This window comes from Musca autumnalis, unplaced genomic scaffold (assembly GCF_047663935.1).
Source record: "Musca autumnalis isolate F117 unplaced genomic scaffold, ASM4766393v1 scaffold_1, whole genome shotgun sequence".
Classification (NCBI taxonomy): Eukaryota; Metazoa; Arthropoda; class Insecta; order Diptera; family Muscidae; genus Musca; species Musca autumnalis.
In genome coordinates, this window is record NW_027411644.1 from 276,461,095 (window position 1) to 276,488,970 (window position 27,876).

The window sequence follows — 27,876 nt, forward strand, 5'->3', positions numbered from 1 at the left end:
TTTGCTACTAACTTCGTAAACATGTGAATGTTACAGCTTGCTGTATTTGCGAATCATTTTCTAGGGCGAATAATAGTTGTACATGATTCATATTTTTATGTGGATGGCACATGGTGAAATTCACGAAAGTGTATATTTTGTATGCATTTTACCGATCTCTGCCTTATAGTACAGCCAATCACTTCCTTACTAGCCCGATTAAAATTTAAAAAGTATGCCTTTCAAAGCCTTTATCCTCTATATCAATGTCGTGCTTTGATATTGTTAAAGTTACGAAGTTTTTCGGCAATTCACACACACACGACCCGAACGCAATGAAAGAGCACACAAATGTTCTTATTTGTTTTTGTTTTACAGCATGCGTGCATACAACGTTACTAACACACTGTCAAAAGTTGCAAATATTGAGAATTTTGTGTGCCCTCTTCTTGGTCGGCTGTGCTCTATATTCATTTTATAATTTTTTTGCTTAGCTTTAGTGTGGGTAAACATTGTAAATCCTGCATATCGTTTCAAACATGAGTCATTTCTGTCACTTTCTTAAAAAAAAAAATCATTTAAAAGCGACCCCAACCGATTTTCTTCAATGGAATACTGTGAGCAATTTTATGTTTTTTTTTTAATGAAATGTTGGTTGTGTGTGTGTTTGTGAAGTATATGAACGTCATTTACTAATTGATTTGATTACTACATTGTTGAATGTTGGTAGATGATGTTATTGATTTATGTTAATATTTTTCTGATGTTGTTGTTGTTTTGTAATAAAAAATGACAAGGAACAGTTGGAGAATGCCATCGTCTTTTTTGTCATCGTTGTTGTAGTTGTTGCCATTACCTATTTTAAATCATCATATTCATCACTACCATTTTTCATTTCACCACTACTACCACCACTTGCATGGAAAGCAGCCATGGCCGATGCACGATGATCACTACTACTGCTGCTGCTGCTACTGGCCGCACCACTACCACTGCCATTTCTACTTCCCGAAGCTGAAGCGGAGGTGGTTGCGGTACTTTCAGAAGGAGCATCAAATGCATCTAGAAATGGATTTGTGGCAGCATATTGAACACGATAAGTGCCCAATGTGTGATAATTACCAGCCCCATTTGATGAAGCGCCGCCACCATTGGCATATGGCCGCGATGTGGTGCCATACATACTACTAGAACCTGAATATGCCGAGGAGGAATTATTTGTATAAAAATCATAACTACTGGCTGAGCCAGACATGGAACTAACACCACTGCTACTGGCCGTGCCAGGTGCAGTTGCACCTCCAGCCGATGCAGATGTCGCCGATGAGGCCGATGTATTAAATAGAGTCGCCCCCGAGATACTTTGTTTGGGCAATGTACCATAGTGGGCCGAACCATTTGAGCCATTGCTCGAATAGACGCCAGCGGCGCCGGCGGTACTGCTGCTGTTACGCTCAGTGCCGCCACTGCCACTGCTACTAAAGAGACTACTACCGAATGAACGATGTTCTGAGCTTGTTGTTGACTTATTGCTAATATGAGTACTACTACTTGCTACCGAGTGTCTAATGTCGTTATTGTATGATGATGTGGTGGTGGATGTAGCTGTCCTCGAACGGCTTATTCCTGAATCTGATAATTCGGAGGCCAAGCTATCGAATAGACGGCGCCCAGTTGAAATTGAGGATCCTGGTGAAGTGGCTGAGGCTGAGGATGATGCTGCTGCTGGTTCCTTGAGTGATGACTTTGAAGGAGATGCTGCCCTATCGCTTTTGTCCAGCGTATATTTACCACCAATACTGTTACTGCTTGCTGCAGAGCTGATGTTGGCACTGCTACCGCTGCCGCCGCTTACATCACTGTGTATATTTCTGCTGCTATTGGTTAAATGATACGTACCTCGTGGTAAACTACTGCCACCTGGTGGAGAGGGTGAGTCCGGTGATTTAATAGGGGTAAATTGTACCCTAGGTTCCCTTTTCAAATACTTGGACATCAGCTGAGTGGTTGTCATGGCCTGAGACTGGGCCAATAGGGCATTTGTTGAAGCCGAAGATTTATATGAAACCAAATCATCGGAATCATCCGAGGAGGTGGTAGTTGCCGAAGTGCCTGCCGAACCAGCACTCAAAACCGTTGCCTGTGAGGATGCAGATGATGAAGATGCACTGGACTTGTTACGCATTGCCTTATATTCTTCGGTGGACAAGGAGCTAGTGGGCTTGTGGTCCAGAGCACCACCCGTCGAAGCGTAGGCACTTCGCAGTTTATAAGCCGAATCCCCATATTTGCCGCCGATACCGCCACTGCTGTTGCTGCTGCTCACCACACCATTATTGTCATCGTCGCTCTTGGTCTGAGATTTGTGCGGTTCGTAAAAATCAACACCTTTGCGCGTGGTGCTACCTGCTGCCATTGCCGCTCCATGAGCAGTTGGGCCGCCGGATAATGTGCCAGTTGGTGATGAGGTTGAATATTGATTGGTGTTATTATTGTTGCTGTTAATCTGAAGGTGATGGTGGTGGCCATTGTTAGTGTTGTGTTGTTGTGTATCAAGTGAATCTCTATCGGACTTCTTCTGACTGAGCGAATACGAACTGACGGACTCTTGAATGCTGACATGTTTAACAGAAGCCGGTGAAATGCCTCGTTTTATTGTATCCGTACCTGGGTGGGAATTTCGAATGGATTGAATGAAGATATTAAGATATTAAGTTGTTCATGCTATGTGACTTACTTTTGCCCGAACCGGATCCCGATGCTGTTGACGCTGAACTACTGCCGGGGGAGGGTGTGCCGGGAATGGGCAGTGGCGATGGGTCGGGAATTGCCGAGACCACTGAGTCCACCAATGGATGGGGCTGTAATGAAATTGAAACACAACAGAATAGGGTGGAAAATTGTTAGTTGCGAGGCCATCACGAAATACCAAGAGGAGCATGAAATACAACTAAAGGATAATGGCTGTGGCGGAATAAGTGGAAGTGATCGTTTGGTGGTTCATTGAAGCTTATGTGCATTTATTATTAAATAAAAATAAAAAAACAAATGTGTATAAAAAATTTCAAAATTTTTTCAATTTTCCCAATTTTTTATTTATCTTTTTTTTGCAATATACAGCCACAAGGTTGTTGTTGGTGGTGGTATTTTTTTGGGATAAAGTAACCATATCCAATAACAATTTACTAATGAACATTACTACAGACAACAACAGCAACTTCATATACAAATAGAGAAACAAGTGCAACGTACGAATGAGTTTCAGTTAAAAAAAATGGAATACAAATCGATTTGGTGCCAATCACAAGTAGTGCCAATTATCCACTTTCCAAATTAGTATGACAATGTTGTTGTATGGAAGAATGAATGCGGGGTTGGAGTTGTTGTTTTTGATTGATTGATACATGCAAATGACTGAAGTTGAATTTTTTGTATTTATTGTATTTTTCAGAAATTTACTATTTATAATGAAGTTTTGAGGAATTTACTGTTAAGAGGAAATTTGTAATAAATTATAGAAGAAGATCCCTAACAAGAACTTCACCTAGCGGAGGGCCATTGAAAGAAGAGCTTTAGAAAATCTTCCATCCAAGAACTTCTATCCATAAAAGTGTCGTCTATGAATAGAAGACACATTCAAAATCTTATATAACAAGTAAAAAAGACAGAGATATACCCTCAGCCTGTGTGGATTGAAATACTTTTTTTTTTCCAAAAAAAAAAAAAAAAAAAAAAATATGTATTCAGGGGGGTTTTCAAAATGTTGGGCGTATGAACGGACAAAAGTATGGATAGGATTAAAGTTCAACAATTTGCGGGGATGTCGATAGATATAGCTTTTTTATCAGACTAGCCTACAAAAAAACATAATATAGCTGTAAACAGGGCCACTAGGAAAACCTACGGTAAAAATGTCCAAAGGATCGTCGAACAGACCCTTAACCACACAAAAATGTTGAACATTTGTGTAGGTAGTACCACAAGTATTGGACAGATAGGGCCAAAATTTGAACATAAACTAAGTTTCGATAATATTTAAAGATCCAAAGTTTGGACCAAATCGGTTGCTACGTCTGTGAGAAATCGCGCGTAAGATTTTAGCGAATATTTTCGAACTTTTGTGGGGTAGGTACCGGAAGGAGTGGACCTATAAGTACCACCTTCGAATTTCATCTAATATTCGAAGAAACATTACAATATCCAAAGTGTGGAGGAACGCAGTATACGGTTCCAGCTCCCCAGACACTACATATGGTGTCATAGGTTTTTACAACCTTCGGGCTGTTTTCTCAAGAAATATGGACATACTCCTGAACAAATTTTACTGTCGAATTGAGACAGCTTCTACAAAAACTAAAGTGATTCGAGAACAGGTCTTAAAGTGAATTTTTCCAAAATTTTGTGTGGGAGGTACCCGAAGGAGTGGACAAAAATAGTCCATATTCAAACCTGATCTATATCTGGTATATATATTAGCATATGTAAAGGATTGCCCAAATCGGTCACTCCCACCAAGAGCGCACAATTTTTCCGAACATTTTTAAACTTTTGTGGGCGAAGTACCTGAAGGAGTGGGCCGAAATCGCTTATCTTCGAACTTAAAATAAGTTTGCGCAATATATTATTTTGGACCGAATGGACCGAATCGGCAGATCCGTTCGAGAGGTATCTTGCGTTCCAACCACTGCACACGGTGTTTTGTATCTTTCAGGCTATTTTCTCAGGAAGTATGGTCTTGCCACTGATGAATCATATACCGTCGGATGGGGGCAATGAATACAAGTTGCTGCAACAAAAATCAAAGCGATTCGAGAGCAGGTATTCTACTGAACTTTTCCAAAATTTTGTGTGGGAGGTACCGGAAGGAGTGGACCGATTGAGTCCATATTGGAACATCTTCTAAGTCTGGTAGAAATTTCACGATGTGCAAAGTAAGGACCAAATCGGTTAATTCTTTCAAGAGTTATCGTGCGCATCGGAGTGGACCGATATAACCCATCTTCGAACTTAAACTAAGTTTGGACAAAATATGTATTACGAAAGCCAAATTTTGGACCAAATCGGTTGATCCGTTCAAGAGTTATCGTGCGCTCCAGCAAGACAGACAGACGGACGGACATGGCTAAATTAAATCCAAATTGTCTGAAACACATTTCGTCCAAACATACTTGGGGTCTAAAACAATGCCCTTCTTTGGTATTGTTGAAGTTACGAAGTTTTTCGGCAATTCACACACACGTAAGATCACACAAAAGAGAGCAAATGTTTTGATTTGTTTTTGTTTTGCAGCATGCGTGCATACAACCTTACTAACACACTGTTAAAAGATGCCAATATTCTTGGTCGGCAGTGCATTATACCCTCAGCATTCATGCTAAGCATTTATATACACTTTCATACGGGCAAAATGTGCCTCATCGAACTAATAGTTTTAGACCACAAGTATGTTTGGACGAAATGTGTTTCAGACAATTTGGAGTCGATTTAGCAATGTCCGTCCGTCTGTTTGTCTGGCTGGCTGGTGCGCACGATAACTCTCGAACGGATGAGCCGATTGGGTCCAAAGTTTGGCTTTCTTAATACTTTGTCCAAACTTAGTTTAAGTTCGAAGATGGGTTATATCGGTCCACTCCTTCCGGTACCTGCCCCACAAAAGTTCGAAAATGTTCGGCAAATTTGTGCGCACGATAACTCTTGAAGGGAGTAACCGATGTGGTCCATACTTTGCATATCGTGAAATTTTTACCAGGCTTAGATGAGGTTCCAATAAGGACTCAATCGGTCCACTCCTTCGGGTACCCCCCACACAAAATTTCGGAAAAGTCCAGTTTAGGATCAGCTCTCGAATCGCTTCGGTTTTTGTTGTAGCATCTCGTATTCACCGGGGGGCGGATGCTACAACAAAAACCGACGGTACAAATTTTATCTGGGGCAAGTCCATACTTCCTGAGAAAATAGCCTGAAGAGTACAAAGAAACCCGATAACACCGTGTGTAGTGGTTGGAGCGCAAGATAACTCTCGATCGGATCTGCCGATTTGGTCCAAAATTTTACCTTCGTCATATTTTGTACAAACTTAGCTTAAGTTCGATGATAAGCCATATCGGTACACTCCTTCCGGTACCTGCCCCACAAAAGTTCGAAAATGTTCGGCAAATTTGTGCGCACGATAACTCTTGAAGTGTAGCATACAACCTACGGAGTAGAAACCGATTAATATTATTGAAGCGAGCGCACGTACTTTGGCCGGCCTGTCAGCTCGTCGGAGGGGCAGGTTCTTGCTTCATGACACTTATTCCCGCTACATTGTAGTTATTTAATTTTATACGTGCTGCTTTATAGAGACATTAGGAAGTGGAAGATAAAAGAGGCAAATCTGTCACTGACATTCTTCATTAAGATAGACCAAGAGATGTTCATTAGCCTATCATGCCCACCCAACCAGGTCAGAAGTCTCATAAATCCCTTGAATATACTTCACCTACTGACACCCCATATTCTGATGACAAATTTAACTTGGCTTAACTAAAACCAAACAGGCATACAAACTGTATTAAACGAAATCCATAATTAGTTTATTCGATAATAATTCACAATTCATGTTTTCAGGACGTATGTCCGCAATTTTAGTAACACTAGGAACATGCTAATATCAAAAAAAAAAAAAATAATCTAATATAATCTAGCTTATTAATAAAATTTACGTACTCTATATAGCCTAATTATTCAGTTCAAATTCGCCAAATAGGCATATAACATAGATGCATATCAAATAATTAAAAGTTAATGCGACCCGCCTTAAGGCAAATCAACAGGTTGATTGTATTGCAATAGCAGCAGATAGAAAATACTTTGCATTCGATATCACACAAAAGATACTGAGACCGAAATATCAGAGAGAACAAAAATAAATAAATAAATAATGAGAATAATATCATGTACTCACAAATGTGTTTCTCCAAACGGCAAATCATACTCCACCGGCGAAAGATCTTTCGAGAGAGATGATGATGTTGTTTAACATTGGGGAGAAAATAACATTTAGTATAACACTTGTTCTACAAAACATTTGCTGCTGGATTTGGGGTTTGCGTTAGATCGTCGACTTGCCTAGAAATGAGACCATAACAATGCAAGATGCTTAAGGTAAACGGTGGGGGGAGATGATTACAAAAAAACTGTACCGTTCAATGTTTGATGTTGGTATGTAATGAATATTTATATTAATCGCATTGTGTATGGGGGTTTGTCTCTAGCCAAGTCGATATCATATTTTGTTTCTGTTTAGGCACCAAATTTAAGAAGTTACACTCACGAAAAGAAGCAGGTTTAAATCTAGGCTTCATTGAATCAAAACTTAAGTTTCACACAAAGCTTAACTTAATTAATTATAGTTTAAATTTAATTATATTCTCTGAACCAGATCTAATTCGGCGTAAAGTAAAAAACACACTTTCGAGAATAAACGGGTTCACTTAGGTTTTGATTCACTTCTTGCCCTCAAATATAACTTAGAGATTATTTAAACTAGAAATTCTTGGTGTCTTTCCATTATATGAGATGTTCTGACGTCATCACTTCATATTACATTTGACGTTGATGTTCGTGGATTTTTTTTTTTTTTAGCGAAGGCAAGTTATTTGAAGATTTTGGCGAGTAATGTCTCTACGATCCTGGACTTACTCGGACATTCGGAAATTAGGATGATGAAGATTTTTATCTTCTTTATAAGCACATTTTCTGATCTTCTCTTTGGTAGAAAGGCAAAATTTCATATCACTGGTATTCCCACTCCGTGTTGCAAAAATTCCGTTAGTGTAATTCAATAATCAAATCACATGGCAATTGTTTCTTTCTTTGGTTTCGATCAACTGAAAGGTAATAAAGGAACTGATGATAGCTTGCAGTCGACTTGTGTGCTTGGCGATCTTCTGATTTACACTAGGCATGCAAACCTGTTTGAGAGCAGGAATGGCAAAGTAAAACAGGCGAACAATTAGATCTCCCAGTATTTTTATGACTGCCTTTGGTTTGTCGAGCCAAAATAAATGATTGAATTTGGGTGCCAATCCTAACAAAAATCAAAACCGCAAACATTATTTCTGCGTTTACACGCATTCACAAATGAAAGAACAACCACTCACCGCTTTCAACGAATTGCACCCAGGCTTAATGATTTAAGGTTATCTAATGACAAAGGCAATAACGAAGCTTAGATAATATTTGGGAAATATCCTTAATGGCCAAGTCAATGAACAAGGAATCCAGTAGTCCGATTCTAATAAAGGAATAGGTTTTCCTTTAATAAAAGCTATTGACTGAAGGCACTATTTCGCTGCAACTCACCAAGGAATATTTGCAAAAATTTTATGTAGGAAAAAGTGTTAAGTAACAAAGCAAAAGTACTATATTGTACATTAAGTTTAAACTTGTTCGTAAACTGATGACTGGCAAAATGGCCGAGCTAATTGCAAATTAATAGAAAGAAGCCTAGGATGAGCTGAACTCAAAGCCCAAATTTCCAGACGGTTCGCAAGAAGAATAAAATAGATTAAAAGCAAAGCACTCAGAAGTAGGAAAAATAACCAGACACTTTTCACTGAAACTTGAAGTCCAGAGGGCGCTTATTACTTATCTTTGAAATTCAAATTAATGTTCGAAACAGTTAAAGATGAAAGACAAAAGATATGAGATGAAAAAAATAACAGATACATGATAACAGATATCCTGGCAAGTGCACCTCTACACACCCCCCTGCTAAAATCAGGCTTCGGGGATGTGAAACAAAACGAAGACTGATTACCACTTGCCACAAAAACAACATAGAAGGATTTATTGTCGAATATCCTTTGCATGAAAGGTGCCTAGAAGATTCCCACGGAGGTCCTCTAATTCGTAATATGAATTACCCATCTTCTTTCTTACCCTAGCTTTGAGGAAAGTGGGGGCCAGCTTAGCATTGTAGCCTTGCTCAAAACAACTTTGCTTAAAATTTCTCCTATAAACCTCTTGACCTACATTGTAACAAACATCCCGCGAGCGGAGATTATAAGCTTTTTCGTTTCTGGAGAATTGCTTTTGAATGTTGTCAGATGCCTTCCTCGCTACGATATTCCTGGAATCATTTCGATCAAATCTAACCTCACGATCTTCCAGCATTTCTAGTTGTCGCAAAAGGGAGTAAGTTGCACCATTGGTGATCATGTTCTGTCCGAAGGCTAGATAGTACGGAGAAGTCCCAGTGGCCGCATGCTTCGACGAACGCAACGAACAGCATATCGAACTGAGCAACTCGTCCCAGTTTTTCTGGTCGGGTTTTACATATGACTTAATCCCACTAATCACCGACCTATTCACCCTCTCAGAGGCGTTAGCCTGGGGGGAGTGGATAGCAGTGTATACATGGTTAATACCGTATCTGTCCAACAACTGATTAAACACACTCGACTTAAACTGAGAACCATTGTCAGAAACAATGGTCTCTGGTACACCAAATGTGTGAAAAAGTTCACTCTCGAGATATTTCACCACTATTTCCGCCGTGAACTTCTTGACAGGTTTAAGGAATGGGAATTTGGAGAAGTGATCTAAGGCAATAAAAATACCTATATGGCCCGTCTTGGATCGTGGATATGGGCCGAGAAAATCTACGTAAACTTTTTGAAAAAATCTATAGGTCTCTGGCGTTTTTCCCATAGGGGGTCTCAGCACTGTATTCGGGTGTTTCACCATTTTGCAGGTTTCACAAGCATTTACGTAGTTTTTCACGTCCACAGCTAGGTTTGGCCAAAAGAAAAATTGTCGTATTTTTGCCAACATTTTGTTTATGCCGCAGTGTGAGGACAATGGATGGTCGTGAGCCTTTCGTAGCAGATCTGGGATTAACTCTTTCGGCACCCAAAGCTTCCATACTAAGTCGTCATGAATCTGGTCACCGTTAGCATGCTCGGTGCGCCGGTAAAGATAGCCATCTATAATTTTTATGTCTGGTAATTGGTCAATATTTTTCCGAATTCCTTCAAGCAATTCCTGATAAGCATCGGATTTGAAATAAGCTGAATTTAGATCAATAAACAAGCCCTCGCTATTCTCAACACCGGAAAGACTTTCTAGACATAGTCCAGACATATCCTCTGTATTGGCTCTAGAAAGCGTATCAGGAACTATGTTCATACTACCACGCCTATGCTCAATGTTGAATTTGTAACCTTGGAGCTTTAAAGCCCACCGAGCCAGCCTTGTACTTAGATCCGTCTGGGACATGAGCCACTTCAATGACGCATGGTCAGTGATGATAGTGAACTCATGTCCTTCGACGTAGGGTCTAAACTTTTTGACACTCAGCATCGCTGCCAAGCATTCCTGTTCGGTGACTGAATAATTGCGTTGGGCTTGGTTGAGCTTCCTCGACATAAAAGCGATAGGAACCTCTTCACCCTCCGCATTCTTCTGCACCAATACACTTCCTATACCTGTTTTACTAGCATCGCAGTGTATGAAAAACGGCTGCGAGAAATTTGGGCTATGTAAAACAGGGGCTGAGCTCAGGCAGGACTTCAAAACTTCGAAAGCCTTTTGGGCTTCCTCGGTCCAAACAAACTTTTTCTTTCCTTTTAATAAATCAGTGATAGGAGTGGTAATAGAAGCATAGTCCCTGATAAACTTTCTATACCACCCGGTCATACCGAGAAATCTGCGAACCTGCTTAATAGATCTAGGGACCGGAAATTCGGTAATCGCGGAGACTTTTTCCGGATCAGTTTTAATCACCCCATTACCAACCACGTGGCCCAAATATTTCACTTCAGGCACGCAGAAGTGACTTTTCTCTACATTTATTGTGAGACCAGACTCACGAATCCGTTTTGCCACCAACCTCAATACCTCCAGATGCCTTTCGAAGGATTCCGAAATGACCAGAAGGTCATCGAGATAGACAAACACTTCCGCCCGTAATTCCGGTGGTACCACCTTGTCCATTAACCGGGACATGGTTTGGGGGGCGTTACATAGCCCAAAGGGCATAACCTTGAAGTGGTATAACGGCCTCCCCGGGACGGTAAATGCTGTCTTCTCTCGTGACTTCTGGTCCAAAGGAATCTGCCAAAAGGCATCCTTCAGATCCAGGCTAGTGACATACTGAGCTTTGGGTAACCTACTCAAAATACCATCAATCTGTGGCAGAGGATAAGCATCCCCAATGGTTACCGAATTTAGTCGCCTACTATCCAGACAAAGTCTGTTTTTACCTGGCTTCCTGTGAAGCACCACAGGTGATGACCAGGCACTGTTACTCTCCTCAATCACCCCCAACGCAATCATCCTATCTAATTCGTCATAGATCAACTTTTCTATGGCGGGGGACACTGGGAAGTGGCGCTGTTTAATAGGCCTAGCTTCACCAGTGTCAATGCTGTGGCACAGGACATCTGTCCTACCCAACCCTTCTTTGGCATAAGAGGGAAAAAGTGCAATGACTTGATCAAGACGTCGTTTTTCAATTTCTGTCAATGGTATTTGGGCAGTGATTCCATTAAGACCTATTGAAGATGGAGTTGTACTATTTTGAAATTCCACGGGCAACAAGTTGAAAATCTTCCAGAAATCTATTCCCAAGAATAGATCACGATCGAGGCTCGGAACAATGAAGATTGTAATAGGCATTGGATTCCCTTTAAAGGTAATGGAAGTTTCCACGTAACCTACCACATTTTGCCCCTTCCCGTCAGCAGTACGGACTGTGGACTTCAGTTTCCTGAAAGGAGTTTTGGATTCTAAAAAGGTTTTGGCTGCTTCGGATCCGATACAGGATATTGAAGCACCAGTATCCAGAAGACCATGCATTTTCTTGCCAAACAGCTCTACCTCTGCGTATGGTCTTACGTCAGAGGGACGATCCAGTAGAGAGCAAACTAACTTTTTCTTAAAGGTTTTTATTCTCTCCCAAAAGGACTTTATACGGAGAGCAGATCTCGACTTCTTAGAGGGTTCGTTAAATATTCGGTCACGGGCTATCTTATATTCACTAAGTCTAATGTGTAATGGCTTCAATGGAAAGACCTTAGCGTGCATTTTATCAGAGGAACTATTAATAGGTAAATTTTGATTAGAAATGTTGTTCAAATGGGGTAGTGATTCAGCGCTATAACTAACAATGGGGTTTGATATAGAACTGTCTTTGGGTGGGCGCTGCAATATAATCATTCCAGCTCCGGGATATTTGTCCTTGCTGTCAGATGTGCACTCTTCTGTGCACCCACCTTGCCGTTTTTTGAAGCACATTTTGGGCAATTCGGCTTATAGATGTTGGGTGTACCACATCCATAGCAAAAAACGGATCTTACTTCAAGGCAGTCTTGGTACCTGTGTCCACTCTTGCCACAGTTCCAGCAAATAAGGGTCAGAGCTGATATTTCAGCATCCTGAGGCTCAATAACATCGGACGCTTCCCCTTCTACCCCAAGTTCCGAGATCCTTTTGGACACTGGAGACGTTTTAGAAAGATTTAGCCCAAGTTTCCTGCGCATATCCTGCATGAAGAATTCACGTCTTCTACAGGTATCTCGTAGGACTTGCAAGGACTTGATTTCCAGGTTGAGGATCTCATGCTGGATTTCCGGAAGCAAATTCCTTCGCAGGATCTCCACTAGCATTTCGTCACTCAAAGGGGTCCTCAGCCGATCCGTCAGTGCCACAATAGACTCGTAAAACGAGTCGAACGACTCATTGGGCTTTTGCTTCCGTTCTCTAATTAGTTCCCTTATATCCACATCCGTTCTAGAGTCACGGTACTGCTCCCGCAGAGCTCTACAAAGATCGGACCACACAATGGAACTGACGGAGCGATGGTACCGCCAGAACCAGTCACTTGCCTTGCCTTCGAACAAGGAGCTAGCATTTCCACAAATTAGGTCGTAATTTCCCTGAAGGGTTTGTGCTGTTAAAGCCTCAACGCGATAGATAAAATTTTCTACTGTAAGACCGTTCATTCCTCCATTGAACTTCAACTTCCAATTCGCGATTATCTGCAAGACTTTGTCCGGTCTTGAGATCAAATCCGAAGTTGATGAGTTGCCATGTGAGGAAGTGTTCAGATCGGAGTGGGTATGTGTTGGTAAGGGTCTATTTGGTTGACCATTCTGGCGATTTGATTGCGACCCAATACCTAACAAATCCCTAAAAGTCTGTTCTTCTACATCTGGTAGAGTTGGCATCCGGTGAGGAGATGTATAGTGTGGTTGGTTCCGACTGTGGGGAGAATTCGATGACATCATTCTAGAGAAACTAGCGGCTATATTCCTCTCAATGCTTTGATCCAGCTGAGTACTCAGAGTAGCCATTAATCGGGCCTCCTGTGCCGAAACCAGATTGGCCACAATCTGCGTTAGTATATCGTTTGTAAGAACGTCATTGTCTGTGGGACCTGGAGTATTAGTCTGGCCTCCGCATGCCTGAGCTGCAGGTGCCTGAGCAGGAGGTGCCTGAGCAGGAGGTGCAATAGTTGTAGCTGTTGCGCTACTCGCCTGCCTAGTCTGGGATCTGGTGGTTGCTTTCGAATTGCTTGGAGGGGATGGCTCTGCCCCAATTCTTAAGTTGCAAACTGGACAATAGGGTCTGGTTTTAGTACTTTTATCCAGACAGCTCTTATGAAAAATATGTCCACATGCAATCTTTTGAGCCGGTAAATTCGGAAATATCGTCTCGCTGCAACCACTACAAGAAATCTGACCAACAGATACCCCGGAAGTAGGTGTATTCCCCTCTGTATTGGTAGCCATACCTGCGAGGAAACTTTGCAAAAACCGATCTTTCAAAAAGTAGCTTTAATCTTCCTGAGTTATGCGTCAAAAACTGAGATTACGTGTCGAACTAGCAGTCAGAAACAATTTCTTATTTACTATCAGAGACAACTAACGTTTGTTATTTGCTAGACAAATATCGTATGTACAAACATAGAAAGAGGATAAACTCAACTCTTAAACTGTCTGCAGCTATCAATCTAGACAATATTCGACAATTATGCAAAATCCTATTCGAAGAAGTAAAATACTTCTTAATCATCCGTAATCTCACTACCAGAAAGTGCCTACAAGAAAAATCGAGGAAAATGTCAGCGCTAAATTCAATTCAAAATTATTGAATTACGCCAATATTTCAGTAGCAGGTAATTCCTGAGGGTCTGAGCGAAAAACAAACCCCTGGAGTACCGATCTGTATTTGGAGAAGACAATGAATTAACACGCAGTGAATAAAAAAAAAAAAGAAAATACTATTTTCAATTTCAGTGTATTCCGTAATATGATTTGATGAAATGCAGAATAAAATGCAAGAAGGTTTTACAAAGAATAGAAAATGTACTATGTCTAAATATATTATTTATAAAAGTATAAGTGTATATAAATTCGTTACTCAATGGAAGAGGTCGATTCCGCTAGGAAATCAAAACGAAATAGAAAATATGTTCGATAAAGATATGTCCTGTTTGATTATAGTTTTTTTGCCAAAGTTAGATTTGTCAATAATAAAAAGATTAAGTTGACAGTGACTGAAAAATACCTAGAAAAAATATTGGATAGTAAAAGGTGTACCCCAGACCGGATGGAATCTGATTTATTCCAATAATCCAGGTTCTGAGATTAATTGAGGATGTTGTTGCCTTGCTCTTTTCTGTGGTCGGATCTAGCTAACATTTCCAGAATCCGCATTTCCATCCAGAAAGAAAACAAAAAACAAACACCAACCAAGACATGAAAAAGGAGGGAGATTATCTAGAAAATAGGTTGCCTACAAATGAATCTAAATTCCTGACTGTAACCATTATCCGTACATTCAGAAAATCCCATGTAGAAATATGTGAAATATAAGTCAATAAGAAAAAGTATAGTAAAGACAAACAAAAATTATGGAGCCGAATGTTCAATTCTGAAAACAGAAACTTAGTATTTCAAAAGGTGGTACAAATGAAGGTATAGATATGACATTCGGGCCCCACGTTGGGCGCCAAAAATAACTTATAATGTAGCATACAACCTACGGAGTAGAAACCGATTAATATTATTGAAGCGAGCGCACGTACTTTGGCCGGCCTGTCAGCTCGTCGGAGGGGCAGGTTCTTGCTTCATGACACTTATTCCCGCTACATTGTAGTTATTTAATTTTATACGTGCTGCTTTATAGAGACATTAGGAAGTGGAAGATAAAAGAGGCAAATCTGTCACTGACATTCTTCATTAAGATAGACCAAGAGATGTTCATTAGCCTATCATGCCCACCCAACCAGGTCAGAAGTCTCATAAATCCCTTGAATATACTTCACCTACTGACACCCCATATTCTGATGACAAATTTAACTTGGCTTAACTAAAACCAAACAGGCATACAAACTGTATTAAACGAAATCCATAATTAGTTTATTCGATAATAATTCACAATTCATGTTTTCAGGACGTATGTCCGCAATTTTAGTAACACTAGGAACATGCTAATATCAAAAAAAAAAAAAAATAATCTAATATAATCTAGCTTATTAATAAAATTTACGTACTCTATATAGCCTAATTATTCAGTTCAAATTCGCCAAATAGGCATATAACATAGATGCATATCAAATAATTAAAAGTTAATGCGACCCGCCTTAAGGCAAATCAACAGGTTGATTGTATTGCAATAGCAGCAGATAGAAAATACTTTGCATTCGATATCACACAAAAGATACTGAGACCGAAATATCAGAGAGAACAAAAATAAATAAATAAATAATGAGAATAATATCATGTACTCACAAATGTGTTTCTCCAAACGGCAAATCATACTCCACCGGCGAAAGATCTTTCGAGAGAGATGATGATGTTGTTTAACATTGGGGAGAAAATAACATTTAGTATAACACTTGTTCTACAAAACATTTGCTGCTGGATTTGGGGTTTGCGTTAGATCGTCGACTTGCCTAGAAATGAGACCATAACAATGCAAGATGCTTAAGGTAAACGGTGGGGGGAGATGATTACAAAAAAACTGTACCGTTCAATGTTTGATGTTGGTATGTAATGAATATTTATATTAATCGCATTGTGTATGGGGGTTTGTCTCTAGCCAAGTCGATATCATATTTTGTTTCTGTTTAGGCACCAAATTTAAGAAGTTACACTCACGAAAAGAAGCAGGTTTAAATCTAGGCTTCATTGAATCAAAACTTAAGTTTCACACAAAGCTTAACTTAATTAATTATAGTTTAAATTTAATTATATTCTCTGAACCAGATCTAATTCGGCGTAAAGTAAAAAACACACTTTCGAGAATAAACGGGTTCACTTAGGTTTTGATTCACTTCTTGCCCTCAAATATAACTTAGAGATTATTTAAACTAGAAATTCTTGGTGTCTTTCCATTATATGAGATGTTCTGACGTCATCACTTCATATTACATTTGACGTTGATGTTCGTGGATTTTTTTTTTTTTTAGCGAAGGCAAGTTATTTGAAGATTTTGGCGAGTAATGTCTCTACGATCCTGGACTTACTCGGACATTCGGAAATTAGGATGATGAAGATTTTTATCTTCTTTATAAGCACATTTTCTGATCTTCTCTTTGGTAGAAAGGCAAAATTTCATATCACTGGTATTCCCACTCCGTGTTGCAAAAATTCCGTTAGTGTAATTCAATAATCAAATCACATGGCAATTGTTTCTTTCTTTGGTTTCGATCAACTGAAAGGTAATAAAGGAACTGATGATAGCTTGCAGTCGACTTGTGTGCTTGGCGATCTTCTGATTTACACTAGGCATGCAAACCTGTTTGAGAGCAGGAATGGCAAAGTAAAACAGGCGAACAATTAGATCTCCCAGTATTTTTATGACTGCCTTTGGTTTGTCGAGCCAAAATAAATGATTGAATTTGGGTGCCAATCCTAACAAAAATCAAAACCGCAAACATTATTTCTGCGTTTACACGCATTCACAAATGAAAGAACAACCACTCACCGCTTTCAACGAATTGCACCCAGGCTTAATGATTTAAGGTTATCTAATGACAAAGGCAATAACGAAGCTTAGATAATATTTGGGAAATATCCTTAATGGCCAAGTCAATGAACAAGGAATCCAGTAGTCCGATTCTAATAAAGGAATAGGTTTTCCTTTAATAAAAGCTATTGACTGAAGGCACTATTTCGCTTCAACTCACCAAGGAATATTTGCAAAAATTTTATGTAGGAAAAAGTGTTAAGTAACAAAGCAAAAGTACTATATTGTACATTAAGTTTAAACTTGTTCGTAAACTGATGACTGGCAAAATGGCCGAGCTAATTGCAAATTAATAGAAAGAAGCCTAGGATGAGCTGAACTCAAAGCCCAAATTTCCAGACGGTTCGCAAGAAGAATAAAATAGATTAAAAGCAAAGCACTCAGAAGTAGGAAAAATAACCAGACACTTTTCACTGAAACTTGAAGTCCAGAGGGCGCTTATTACTTATCTTTGAAATTCAAATTAATGTTCGAAACAGTTAAAGATGAAAGACAAAAGATATGAGATGAAAAAAATAACAGATACATGATAACAGATATCCTGGCAAGTGCACCTCTACAGAAGGGAGTAACCGATGTGGTCCATACATTAAACACCCTAATATATCTACCAGATGTATATCAGTTTTGAATATGGATAATATTTGTCCACTCCTTTGCGTATCTCCCACACAAAATTTCGGATAAGTTCACTTTAAGACCTGCTCTCGAATCACTTTTATTTCTGTTGAATGCATTCGCTGCCTCAATTAAATTTTTTTTCGGGGGCAAGTCCATTCTTCTTGATAAAACTCTCCGAAAGGTGTAAAAACCCCATAGCACCATATGTAGTCGCTGAAGAGCACTATAAGTCTCGAACTGATCAACCGATTTGGTCCAAAATTTGGCTTTCGTCATATTTTGTCCAAACTTGTTATCAGTTCGAAGATGGGCAACAACTTCCGGTACTTCCCCCTCAATATTTAAAAAATTTCACTAAAAATGCAAAATGGAATGCACGATGTCTCTTGAAAGGGACAACCAATTTGTTCAATACTTTGGATCTCCTAATATGTTGTCCAAATTTAGTTTAACTTCCAAAATGACCGATATCGATTTTTCTAATCCATATTTTTGTCGGCAAGTTCAAATGTCCAAAAAGGGCCACAAAATTCTGAAAAGACCCTAAATACATTCGATCTGTCCGTAGATGATAGTTTAAATGCAGATAGGCTGAGGGTATATCTCCGTCTAATTATGTAGCCCACACAGCATCACAGTAATCCACTGCCAAAGGCCAAAATTTAGTGCGATATTTTTTTCGAAAAACCCTATTTTTTGGGTACAGTATTTACAATATCCATTAGATTGTACTGGGACCCCAAGATATTTTAGTTTTTTGACGGTCCGGATCATATAAATCATAGATCGTGAAAATCCATCCACTAGAACGGCGAAAACAGCAACTGCAAAAACCGAAAAAATGTGCGAAAAATGTTTTTGAAAATATCGCGGATTTAATAGCGTTTTCTGTGGATCGTTTCCTTGTCAATGAAGAAACTGACACATCACTCGCGTTTTTGCGAAAACAGCGGTTTAAAAAATTAAGTGGCATGGGAGCTGTATCCGATTTATCCCAAAAATAGTGTGTGATGCTGCATGCACGGTTCTTGATGGATTTTATCGAAATAGGTTTAGATCGATGTATTTATACCCTACACCACTATGTGGTAAGGGGTATTATGTGTTAGTGCATTTGTATGTAACATACAAAAGGAAGCGAGATAGACCCATAGTTCTTTCTAGGGATATACATAGAATCACTTTCTGAGTCGATTTATGCATGTCCGTCCGTCCGTCCGTTCGCAACATACAGGTCGCATTTGTTGACCGATTTCGCTGAAAATTGGGGAATACCATTTTTTTAGCCGTCGGAAGATCAAGTTCGAAGATGGGCTATATCGGTCCAAGTTTTGATATAGCCCCCATATAACGTCACCTCCCGATTTAAGGTATTTTAAGGATCTTAGCCGCATTTGTTGCCCAAACCAGCTGAAATTTTACATTTGAGGTTCCCAATGGCCGCGAAATTGCTCCACTAAAAATTGTCAAGATAGGTCCACGGTTCGGTATAGTCCCCATATAACGATACCTCCCGATTTAAGGTATTTTATGGATCTTAGCCACATTTTTTGCCCAAACTAGCTGAAATTTTACATTTGAAGTTCTCAATGGCCGCGAAATTGTCCACTAAAAATTTTCAAGATAGGTCCACGGTTCGGTATAGTCCCCATATAACGATACCTCCCGATTTAAGGTATTTTAGGGATCTTAGCCACATTTTTTGCTTGAACTAGCTGAAATTTTACATATGTGGTTCCCAGTGGCCACGAAATTTCGCCACTTAAAATTGTTATGATAGGTCCATGTTTTTTTGTAGCCCCCATATAACGGTACCTCCCGATTTTAGGTATTTTAACGATTTTCCCCAAATATGGCTCCAATTTGCGTATTGGGATGTATACTATTTATTCCATTTTTACATATTTCGACTGGTGTAGGGTATTACATAGTCGGCCCCGCCTGACTTTGGTCTTTTCCTACTGGTTTTTCATGGATGATAGTGAAAACGGATGCGCAAATTACACTGTACAACATAATTGAACTTTTTTTAAAATTACAAGAAACCCCGCACAGATTATGAAAGAGGACCGAAAAAGAAGACACGTGTATCGGCGTTTTGAAAGTTTACGTCGAGAAGTAACCTAAATAGGCTTGGCAAGTTCCGTCCATTTCTACAGGTTTTGAAATATTCGACATCAGATTTCTTGGAATCCTTGCATTTTAGGTATAAAGTGTCTTTGGCAATATTACTGACAACAATGCGCGGCATCATAATTAACTCTCATGCGAGTCACAAAAGTGGTCTTTTTGGTCCATTTTTTCAAAAACGTTTAAAAACTCCTTTAAAACGAGATCGTATCAGATCAAAATATTCTACAAAATTATTTGTCATAAAATTTTCCTATAGGTCCCCGAATACACCAAAACTCTAAATCGTACCTAAACGCCAGGAATCTGTCAAAAGTAAAATCACGATTTAGGGTTAATGTTGTACTTTATCTGAGTTTATTAAGTTTTCTACCACAAAACTTCATTCTAGATAGAAGACGTCAAAGACAAAAATATTCTCCATCAAATTTCAATATAAGTCGGCGAATAAATGAAATATGTATTTACAATATATATCAAGAAAATATATACATCAAGTTTGCCAACAAAACACCCAAATATTTTTTTGAATAAATTAGGTTTGTTCTTTTTTCGGGTTGATGCATGAAAGTAACATGAAATTTAGTTTTAGACGAAAGTTGTTAAAAGCAGAAATATTCTACACAAAATTTCACTATAAGTCCCAAAACAAACTATATATCTAAGTAAAAAACTTTGTTAAGAAAATGACGTTACAAAATTAGATATTATAGGTAGAAATTATCTGTTAAACTTTTAGACTCTTAATTAAAATTTATTCCATACTGAGTCAAAATCTCCTAAAATACTTCAGTTTTTGGGGATTGTGTCAAAAGAAGAAATATTCCAAATCAAATTTCATTATAAGTCGTTGAACAAATGAAATTTGTAGCTATAATATTTAACATCTCCCGAAGCTTTTGCTTTTTATATATGATTTAGGGCCATATTCTACCGTTTTTATTCACAGTTTCGTTATCTGCGGTCACAAAATATATTTTATTGATGTTTTTTCATAATAAATTCTTTCAGAAGATTATGTGTGCTCGATCCAAACTGTTTTTGAAATATCTATGGTGAATATATATAGGGAAAATATTGACAACCCAGATCGGACTTTGTAAAATTACGTATTTTAGTACTATAAGCTAAAATAAAATCATCAGGATAAGTCGTAGGTTCCTGATATTGTATGTGAAAATTTCGGGGATAGTCTACGGCTATTGTCCAGTGAATATATATCTGACATACGAGTCCTAAAATTCATGATTTTGGCATGGTCCTAAATACTATAATGATGACAGCAACTCCTGCTCTGATAAAATTGACTGCTAGATGTTAGCGTTAGTTAGCGTGTACTCGAGAAGTGATTATAATAAAAAATTGATTTGATTGACCTAATTTTCCAACAATTTCTTCAACTCACAAAATAAATTTGAAAAATATTTTCTCTTACAAAAATTTTATAAATATATTTTTTGTTTTTGCTATAATATGCAAACCGCTAAACAGATTTGTATATTTAGATGTTTAGATTACGTACATATTTTTAGAATATTTTTCCGATGCATAAAGAGCTTAAATTTTATTTAAAAAAGTTGGAAGCCAGCACTTTTTGAATTCTTTCTTAATTTTCGCGAAAATTTACAACTTTTTGAATAAAGTTATGGCACCTCAGTAAACATATAGTATGTAAGAAGCCATAAATTAACACTGTTTCTCAATATAATGAGTAGCGTTTTTATACGATTTTTTCTTATAATCAGAATTGAAACCGCAATAACTTTTGCGCGCAATAACCAAAATTAGTATCTCGAGCAGATTTAAGAACGGGAATTTTTTCTCAATCTACGAGTATGTACCAGAAATCTTTCATTTAGCTTAAAAACATTTTTATACCCTCCACCATAGTATGGAGGGTATATTAAGTTTGTCATTCCGTTTGTAACACATCGAACTAATCATTTGCGACCCTATAAAGTATATATATTCTTGATCAGGATAAAATTCTAAGACGATCTAGCCATGTCCGTCTGTCCCTCCGTCTGTCCGTCTGTTGTAATCACTCTAGCGTCCGCAATAATTGAGATAGAGTGTTGAAATTTTGCACCCGAGGGTCTTTTTACCATAGGCAGGTCAAGTTCGAAGATGGGCTACATCGGTCCACTCTTTGGTATAGCCCCCATATAACGGTACCTCCGGATTTGAGGTATTTTGACGTTCTTCGCCACATTTGCAGACCGAATTAGCTATAATTTGGCACTTAGGGCTCCTAGTGATCAACAAACTTATATTTTAAAGGATATGGGCATAGGTCCATGTTTTGGTATAGTCCCCATATAACGGTACCTCCCGATTTTCGGTATTTTGAGAATTTTAGCCACAATTTTTAACCGAACTTTCTGCAATTTGACATTTGACGTTCTCAGTGGTCACGAAACATCTCCACGAAACATCGTCAACATAGGTCCATGTTTTGGTATAGCCCCCATATATCGGTACCTCCCGATTTTCGGTGTTTTGAGAATTTTAGCTAAAATTTTTAACTGAACTAGCTGTAATTTGCCATTTGAGGTTCTCAGTGGTCATGAAATATCTCCACCAAACATCTTCAACATAGGTCCATGTTTTGGAATAGCCCCCATATAACGGTACCTCCCGATTTTCGGTATTTTGAGAATTTTAGCCACAATTTGTAACCGAACTATCTGCAATTTGACATTTGAGGTTCCCAGTGGTCATGAAACATCTCCACCAAACATCGTCAACATAGGTCCATGTTTTGGTATGGCCCCCTTATAACCGTACCTCGGGTATTTTGAGCATTTTAGTTACAATTTTTAACCGAACTATCTGCAATTTGACATTTGAGGTTCTCAGTGGTCATGAAACATCTCCACGAAACATCGTCAACATAGGTCCATGTTTTGGTATAGCCCCCATATATCGGTACCTCCCGATTTTCGGTATTTTGAGAATTTTAGCTACAATTTTTAACCGAACTAGCTGTAATTTGCAATTTGAGGTTCTCAGTGGTCATGAAACATCTCCACCAAGCATCGTCAACATAGACCATATTTTGGTATAGCCCCCATATAACGGTACCTCCCGATTTTCGGTGTTTTGAGAATTTTAGATACAGTTTTTAACCGAAATAGCTGTAATTTGACATTTGAAGTTCTCAGTGGTCATAAAACATCTCCAACGAAACATCGTCAACATAGGTCCATGTTTTGGTATTGCTCCCATATAACGGTATCTCCCGATTTTCGTTTTTGGGGATTGTGTCAAAAGAAGAAATATTCCAAATCAAATTTCATTATAAGTCGTTGAACAAATGAAATTTGTAGCTATAATATTTAACATCTCCCGAAGCTTTTGCTTTTTATATATGATTTAGGGCCATATTCTACCGTTTTTATTCACAGTTTCGTTATCTGCGGTCACAAAATATATTTTATTGATGTTTTTTCATAATAAATTCTTTCAGAAGATTATGTGTGCTCGATCCAAACTGTTTTTGAAATATCTATGGTGAATATATATAGGGAAAATATTGACAACCCAGATCGGACTTTGTAAAATTACGTATTTTAGTACTATAAGCTAAAATAAAATCATCAGGATAAGTCGTAGGTTCCTGATATTGTATGTGAAAATTTCGGGGATAGTCTACGGCTATTGTCCAGTGAATATATATCTGACATACGAGTCCTAAAATTCATGATTTTGGCATGGTCCTAAATACTATAATGATGACAGCAACTCCTGCTCTGATAAAATTGACTGCTAGATGTTAGCGTTAGTTAGCGTGTACTCGAGAAGTGATTATAATAAAAAATTGATTTGATTGACCTAATTTTCCAACAATTTCTTCAACTCACAAAATAAATTTGAAAAATATTTTCTCTTACAAAAATTTTATAAATATATTTTTTGTTTTTGCTATAATATGCAAACCGCTAAACAGATTTGTATATTTAGATGTTTAGATTACGTACATATTTTTAGAATATTTTTCCGATGCATAAAGAGCTTAAATTTTATTTAAAAAAGTTGGAAGCCAGCACTTTTTGAATTCTTTCTTAATTTTCGCGAAAATTTACAACTTTTTGAATAAAGTTATGGCACCTCAGTAAACATATAGTATGTAAGAAGCCATAAATTAACACTGTTTCTCAATATAATGAGTAGCGTTTTTATACGATTTTTTCTTATAATCAGAATTGAAACCGCAATAACTTTTGCGCGCAATAACCAAAATTAGTATCTCGAGCAGATTTAAGAACGGGAATTTTTTCTCAATCTACGAGTATGTACCAGAAATCTTTCATTTAGCTTAAAAACATTTTTATACCCTCCACCATAGTATGGAGGGTATATTAAGTTTGTCATTCCGTTTGTAACACATCGAACTAATCATTTGCGACCCTATAAAGTATATATATTCTTGATCAGGATAAAATTCTAAGACGATCTAGCCATGTCCGTCTGTCCCTCCGTCTGTCCGTCTGTTGTAATCACTCTAGCGTCCGCAATAATTGAGATAGAGTGTTGAAATTTTGCACCCGAGGGTCTTTTTACCATAGGCAGGTCAAGTTCGAAGATGGGCTACATCGGTCCACTCTTTGGTATAGCCCCCATATAACGGTACCTCCGGATTTGAGGTATTTTGACGTTCTTCGCCACATTTGCAGACCGAATTAGCTATAATTTGGCACTTAGGGCTCCTAGTGATCAACAAACTTATATTTTAAAGGATATGGGCATAGGTCCATGTTTTGGTATAGTCCCCATATAACGGTACCTCCCGATTTTCGGTATTTTGAGAATTTTAGCCACAATTTTTAACCGAACTTTCTGCAATTTGACATTTGACGTTCTCAGTGGTCACGAAACATCTCCACGAAACATCGTCAACATAGGTCCATGTTTTGGTATAGCCCCCATATATCGGTACCTCCCGATTTTCGGTGTTTTGAGAATTTTAGCTAAAATTTTTAACTGAACTAGCTGTAATTTGCCATTTGAGGTTCTCAGTGGTCATGAAATATCTCCACCAAACATCTTCAACATAGGTCCATGTTTTGGAATAGCCCCCATATAACGGTACCTCCCGATTTTCGGTATTTTGAGAATTTTAGCCACAATTTGTAACCGAACTATCTGCAATTTGACATTTGAGGTTCCCAGTGGTCATGAAACATCTCCACCAAACATCGTCAACATAGGTCCATGTTTTGGTATGGCCCCCTTATAACCGTACCTCGGGTATTTTGAGCATTTTAGTTACAATTTTTAACCGAACTATCTGCAATTTGACATTTGAGGTTCTCAGTGGTCATGAAACATCTCCACGAAACATCGTCAACATAGGTCCATGTTTTGGTATAGCCCCCATATATCGGTACCTCCCGATTTTCGGTATTTTGAGAATTTTAGCTACAATTTTTAACCGAACTAGCTGTAATTTGCAATTTGAGGTTCTCAGTGGTCATGAAACATCTCCACCAAGCATCGTCAACATAGACCATATTTTGGTATAGCCCCCATATAACGGTACCTCCCGATTTTCGGTGTTTTGAGAATTTTAGATACAGTTTTTAACCGAAATAGCTGTAATTTGACATTTGAAGTTCTCAGTGGTCATAAAACATCTCCAACGAAACATCGTCAACATAGGTCCATGTTTTGGTATTGCTCCCATATAACGGTATCTCCCGATTTTCGGTATTTTGAGAATTTTTGCTGCAATTTTTAACCGAACTAGATGTAATGATCGGTATTTTGAGAATTTTAGCTACAATTTTGTCTATTCAAAAATAATCGTCAATATACATATGTCCATGTTTTGGTATATCCACCCATATAACTGTACCTCCCGATTTTCGGGAATTTTCAGTGGTCACGAAATTTCTTCACTAAAATTCGTCAACATGGGTCCATTTTTTAGGGTCTACATTGTTTTGATGAAACTACCCTCAATATGACTCTTGAAGTTCCCTGCAGCTATAAAACTTTTCCGCCAAAAATTTAAAGATAGGTTGACTCTTTGATATAGCCCAGTAGGTGGTACCTTTCACCTACCTGAACACATTTTTTAGATTAGATTAGATAACACTGTGCAACAAAATGGAGGTGAAAGTCTGGGGCACGGAAAATTCCTCTTTGGGAAGAAAGGCCTTGGTGAGTATATTATGAACCCCGAAGGACAGATCCGCCGTGAGTCGAACTTTTGCGTTATGGCGTGATGAAATTTTTGTTAGAGACTCTGTGGGCCATCAGGAATTAGCGTTATGTCTTTGTTCACTATTGCTTAAGTGCTCTACAAAAACAACAAACAAAGATATAATGCTAATTCATGATGGCTTACCGGGTCTCTTGCAAAAACTTCATCACGCCATAACGCGGAAGTTCGACTCGCGGAGCATCTGTCCTTTGGGGTTTTTAATACAAACACACCAAAGGCTTTCATCTCCAAAAGGAATTATCTCTGCCCCAACATTTGTGTTCACAGTGCTATTTAAGCAATATGTGGGAGCAGTAGGAGTCTATCCATTGTCGAAAAGTTGTTACACCTAAATTGTGAAAGGACCCTAATTATTCCATTTTAATTAAGACTATTTTATGGTGGAGGGTATAAAAAGTTCGGCCCGGCCGAACTTAACGACTTTTTACTTGTTAATTTTTTTTTTGTCGATGAAAAACTAAAAATGTTTGTCCTTTCCTCATATACCCTCGCTAGCATAAATGCTGAGGGTATACAAATGTAACAAATTTCCATTGATGTCTTTTAAAATATTTAATGAAATGTGAAAAGATATTAGCTTTTAAATTCCAATAATTTATAGTCATTTCCTTCTTTTGTTTATATATAACGGTGACACTAACATTACAAAACAAAAACAATTTTCTTTTATTTTTGCCTTATTAAGGCATTTTTTCATTTATAGTGAAATTTTTATTTAATTAATTAATTCTATTTCGAGTTGAGCTTTCATGACCTAAGAGATAAATTGAAGTCCCACGCATCCAACCATTACGCAATGTTTCACGGGTGGTTAAGCCGATCTTCAGGCGTATTAGGATGTTGTCTTTTGTGGCTTGGTAACTAGTATATATATCGCACTTCATTAGATAAATGCATATGCGAAATTATGTCAGTTAATTGAAACTAAAAACTTTTCCTATAGTCCTGCTTAGTAATCCCATTTTTCAATGTTCACAAATACTATGGTAAGTATTATTCCTACGTCATTAGAATTGCTCTTCTATATCAGAAGATTTTTGATCATCAATAATTGTCTACTAGAGTTTTGACAAGTTGATGGTGGCTCAGAACGCTAAGACGCCGGCAACCTTGACACTCAGTTGTCGGAGACCCAGGTTCGAATCCCAGCCTGGCTCATGCTGAAATTATTTTATTTCAATTTTCTATGTGGTTGTTGTTGAATTGTTGTCCTTGTATTTGTTGTAGTATTTACTTTACCTTGTTTGTTCTACCATGACTTATATTATGATATTTCGGTAGTATTCATACAGATACATGTGTTCTACTCAAGGCGAATTCGGGCCGTAGTCAAAGATAGATATTATTTATAGAAGCGAAATATTCGTTATTTATTTTTGATTAAAAATATGTTTGGACAGCAAATGAAGACATCAGTTGATATAATTGTATCACCTTCTTTCTACTTTTGTGGTGAAAACGATTTGGGCAGTACGGACGTTATTCGGCATGTCAGTTACTTGTCGAGCAAAACATATTTAAACGTATTTTTATCCGTTCAAATGTTACAGAATTTTGGGCAGGAAAAAACGATTTTGAGTCATTGTTATGCAGCGAAAATAAATATACTTGACTGTCATCGACACTACACCACGTATCAATCATAAAAACGTTAACTTTTCAAAAAATATTTCTGGAGAATTTTTTACAATTATGTATGTGAGAAAATATAATTATTTTTTGGGTCCAAATTAAAGTTGTAAATCTGGGTATTATTATGAATACTTTGTAATCACACTTCGATGAAAAGGTCAACTTCAACGCATGTTAGTTCTAAGCACGGCATAAAAAAACCAACGGCTCCTCCTCTACATATGTACAGAAGCAAGTATGTAAATTTTATAATAGTAAATTTC

General features: G+C 38.1%; 1 protein-coding gene across 4 annotated transcripts in view; it reads right to left on the reverse strand.

The window, feature by feature from the left end:
* Positions 1-453: 453 nt before the first annotated feature.
* The window catches only part of RhoGAP100F (Rho GTPase activating protein at 100F), a 137,802-nt gene continuing 110,379 nt past the window's right edge, over positions 454-27,876 (reverse strand). For all 4 annotated transcript variants that reach the window (XM_073961248.1, XM_073961249.1, XM_073961247.1 and 1 more), the window contains 2 exons: positions 2,717-2,840; positions 454-2,646 (listed from right to left, as the gene is read on the reverse strand). In XM_073961248.1, the coding sequence (XP_073817349.1) occupies positions 836-2,646; positions 2,717-2,840 (1,935 nt within the window). In that variant the 3' untranslated portion in view covers positions 454-835. The remainder of the gene's footprint in view (positions 2,647-2,716; positions 2,841-27,876) is intronic.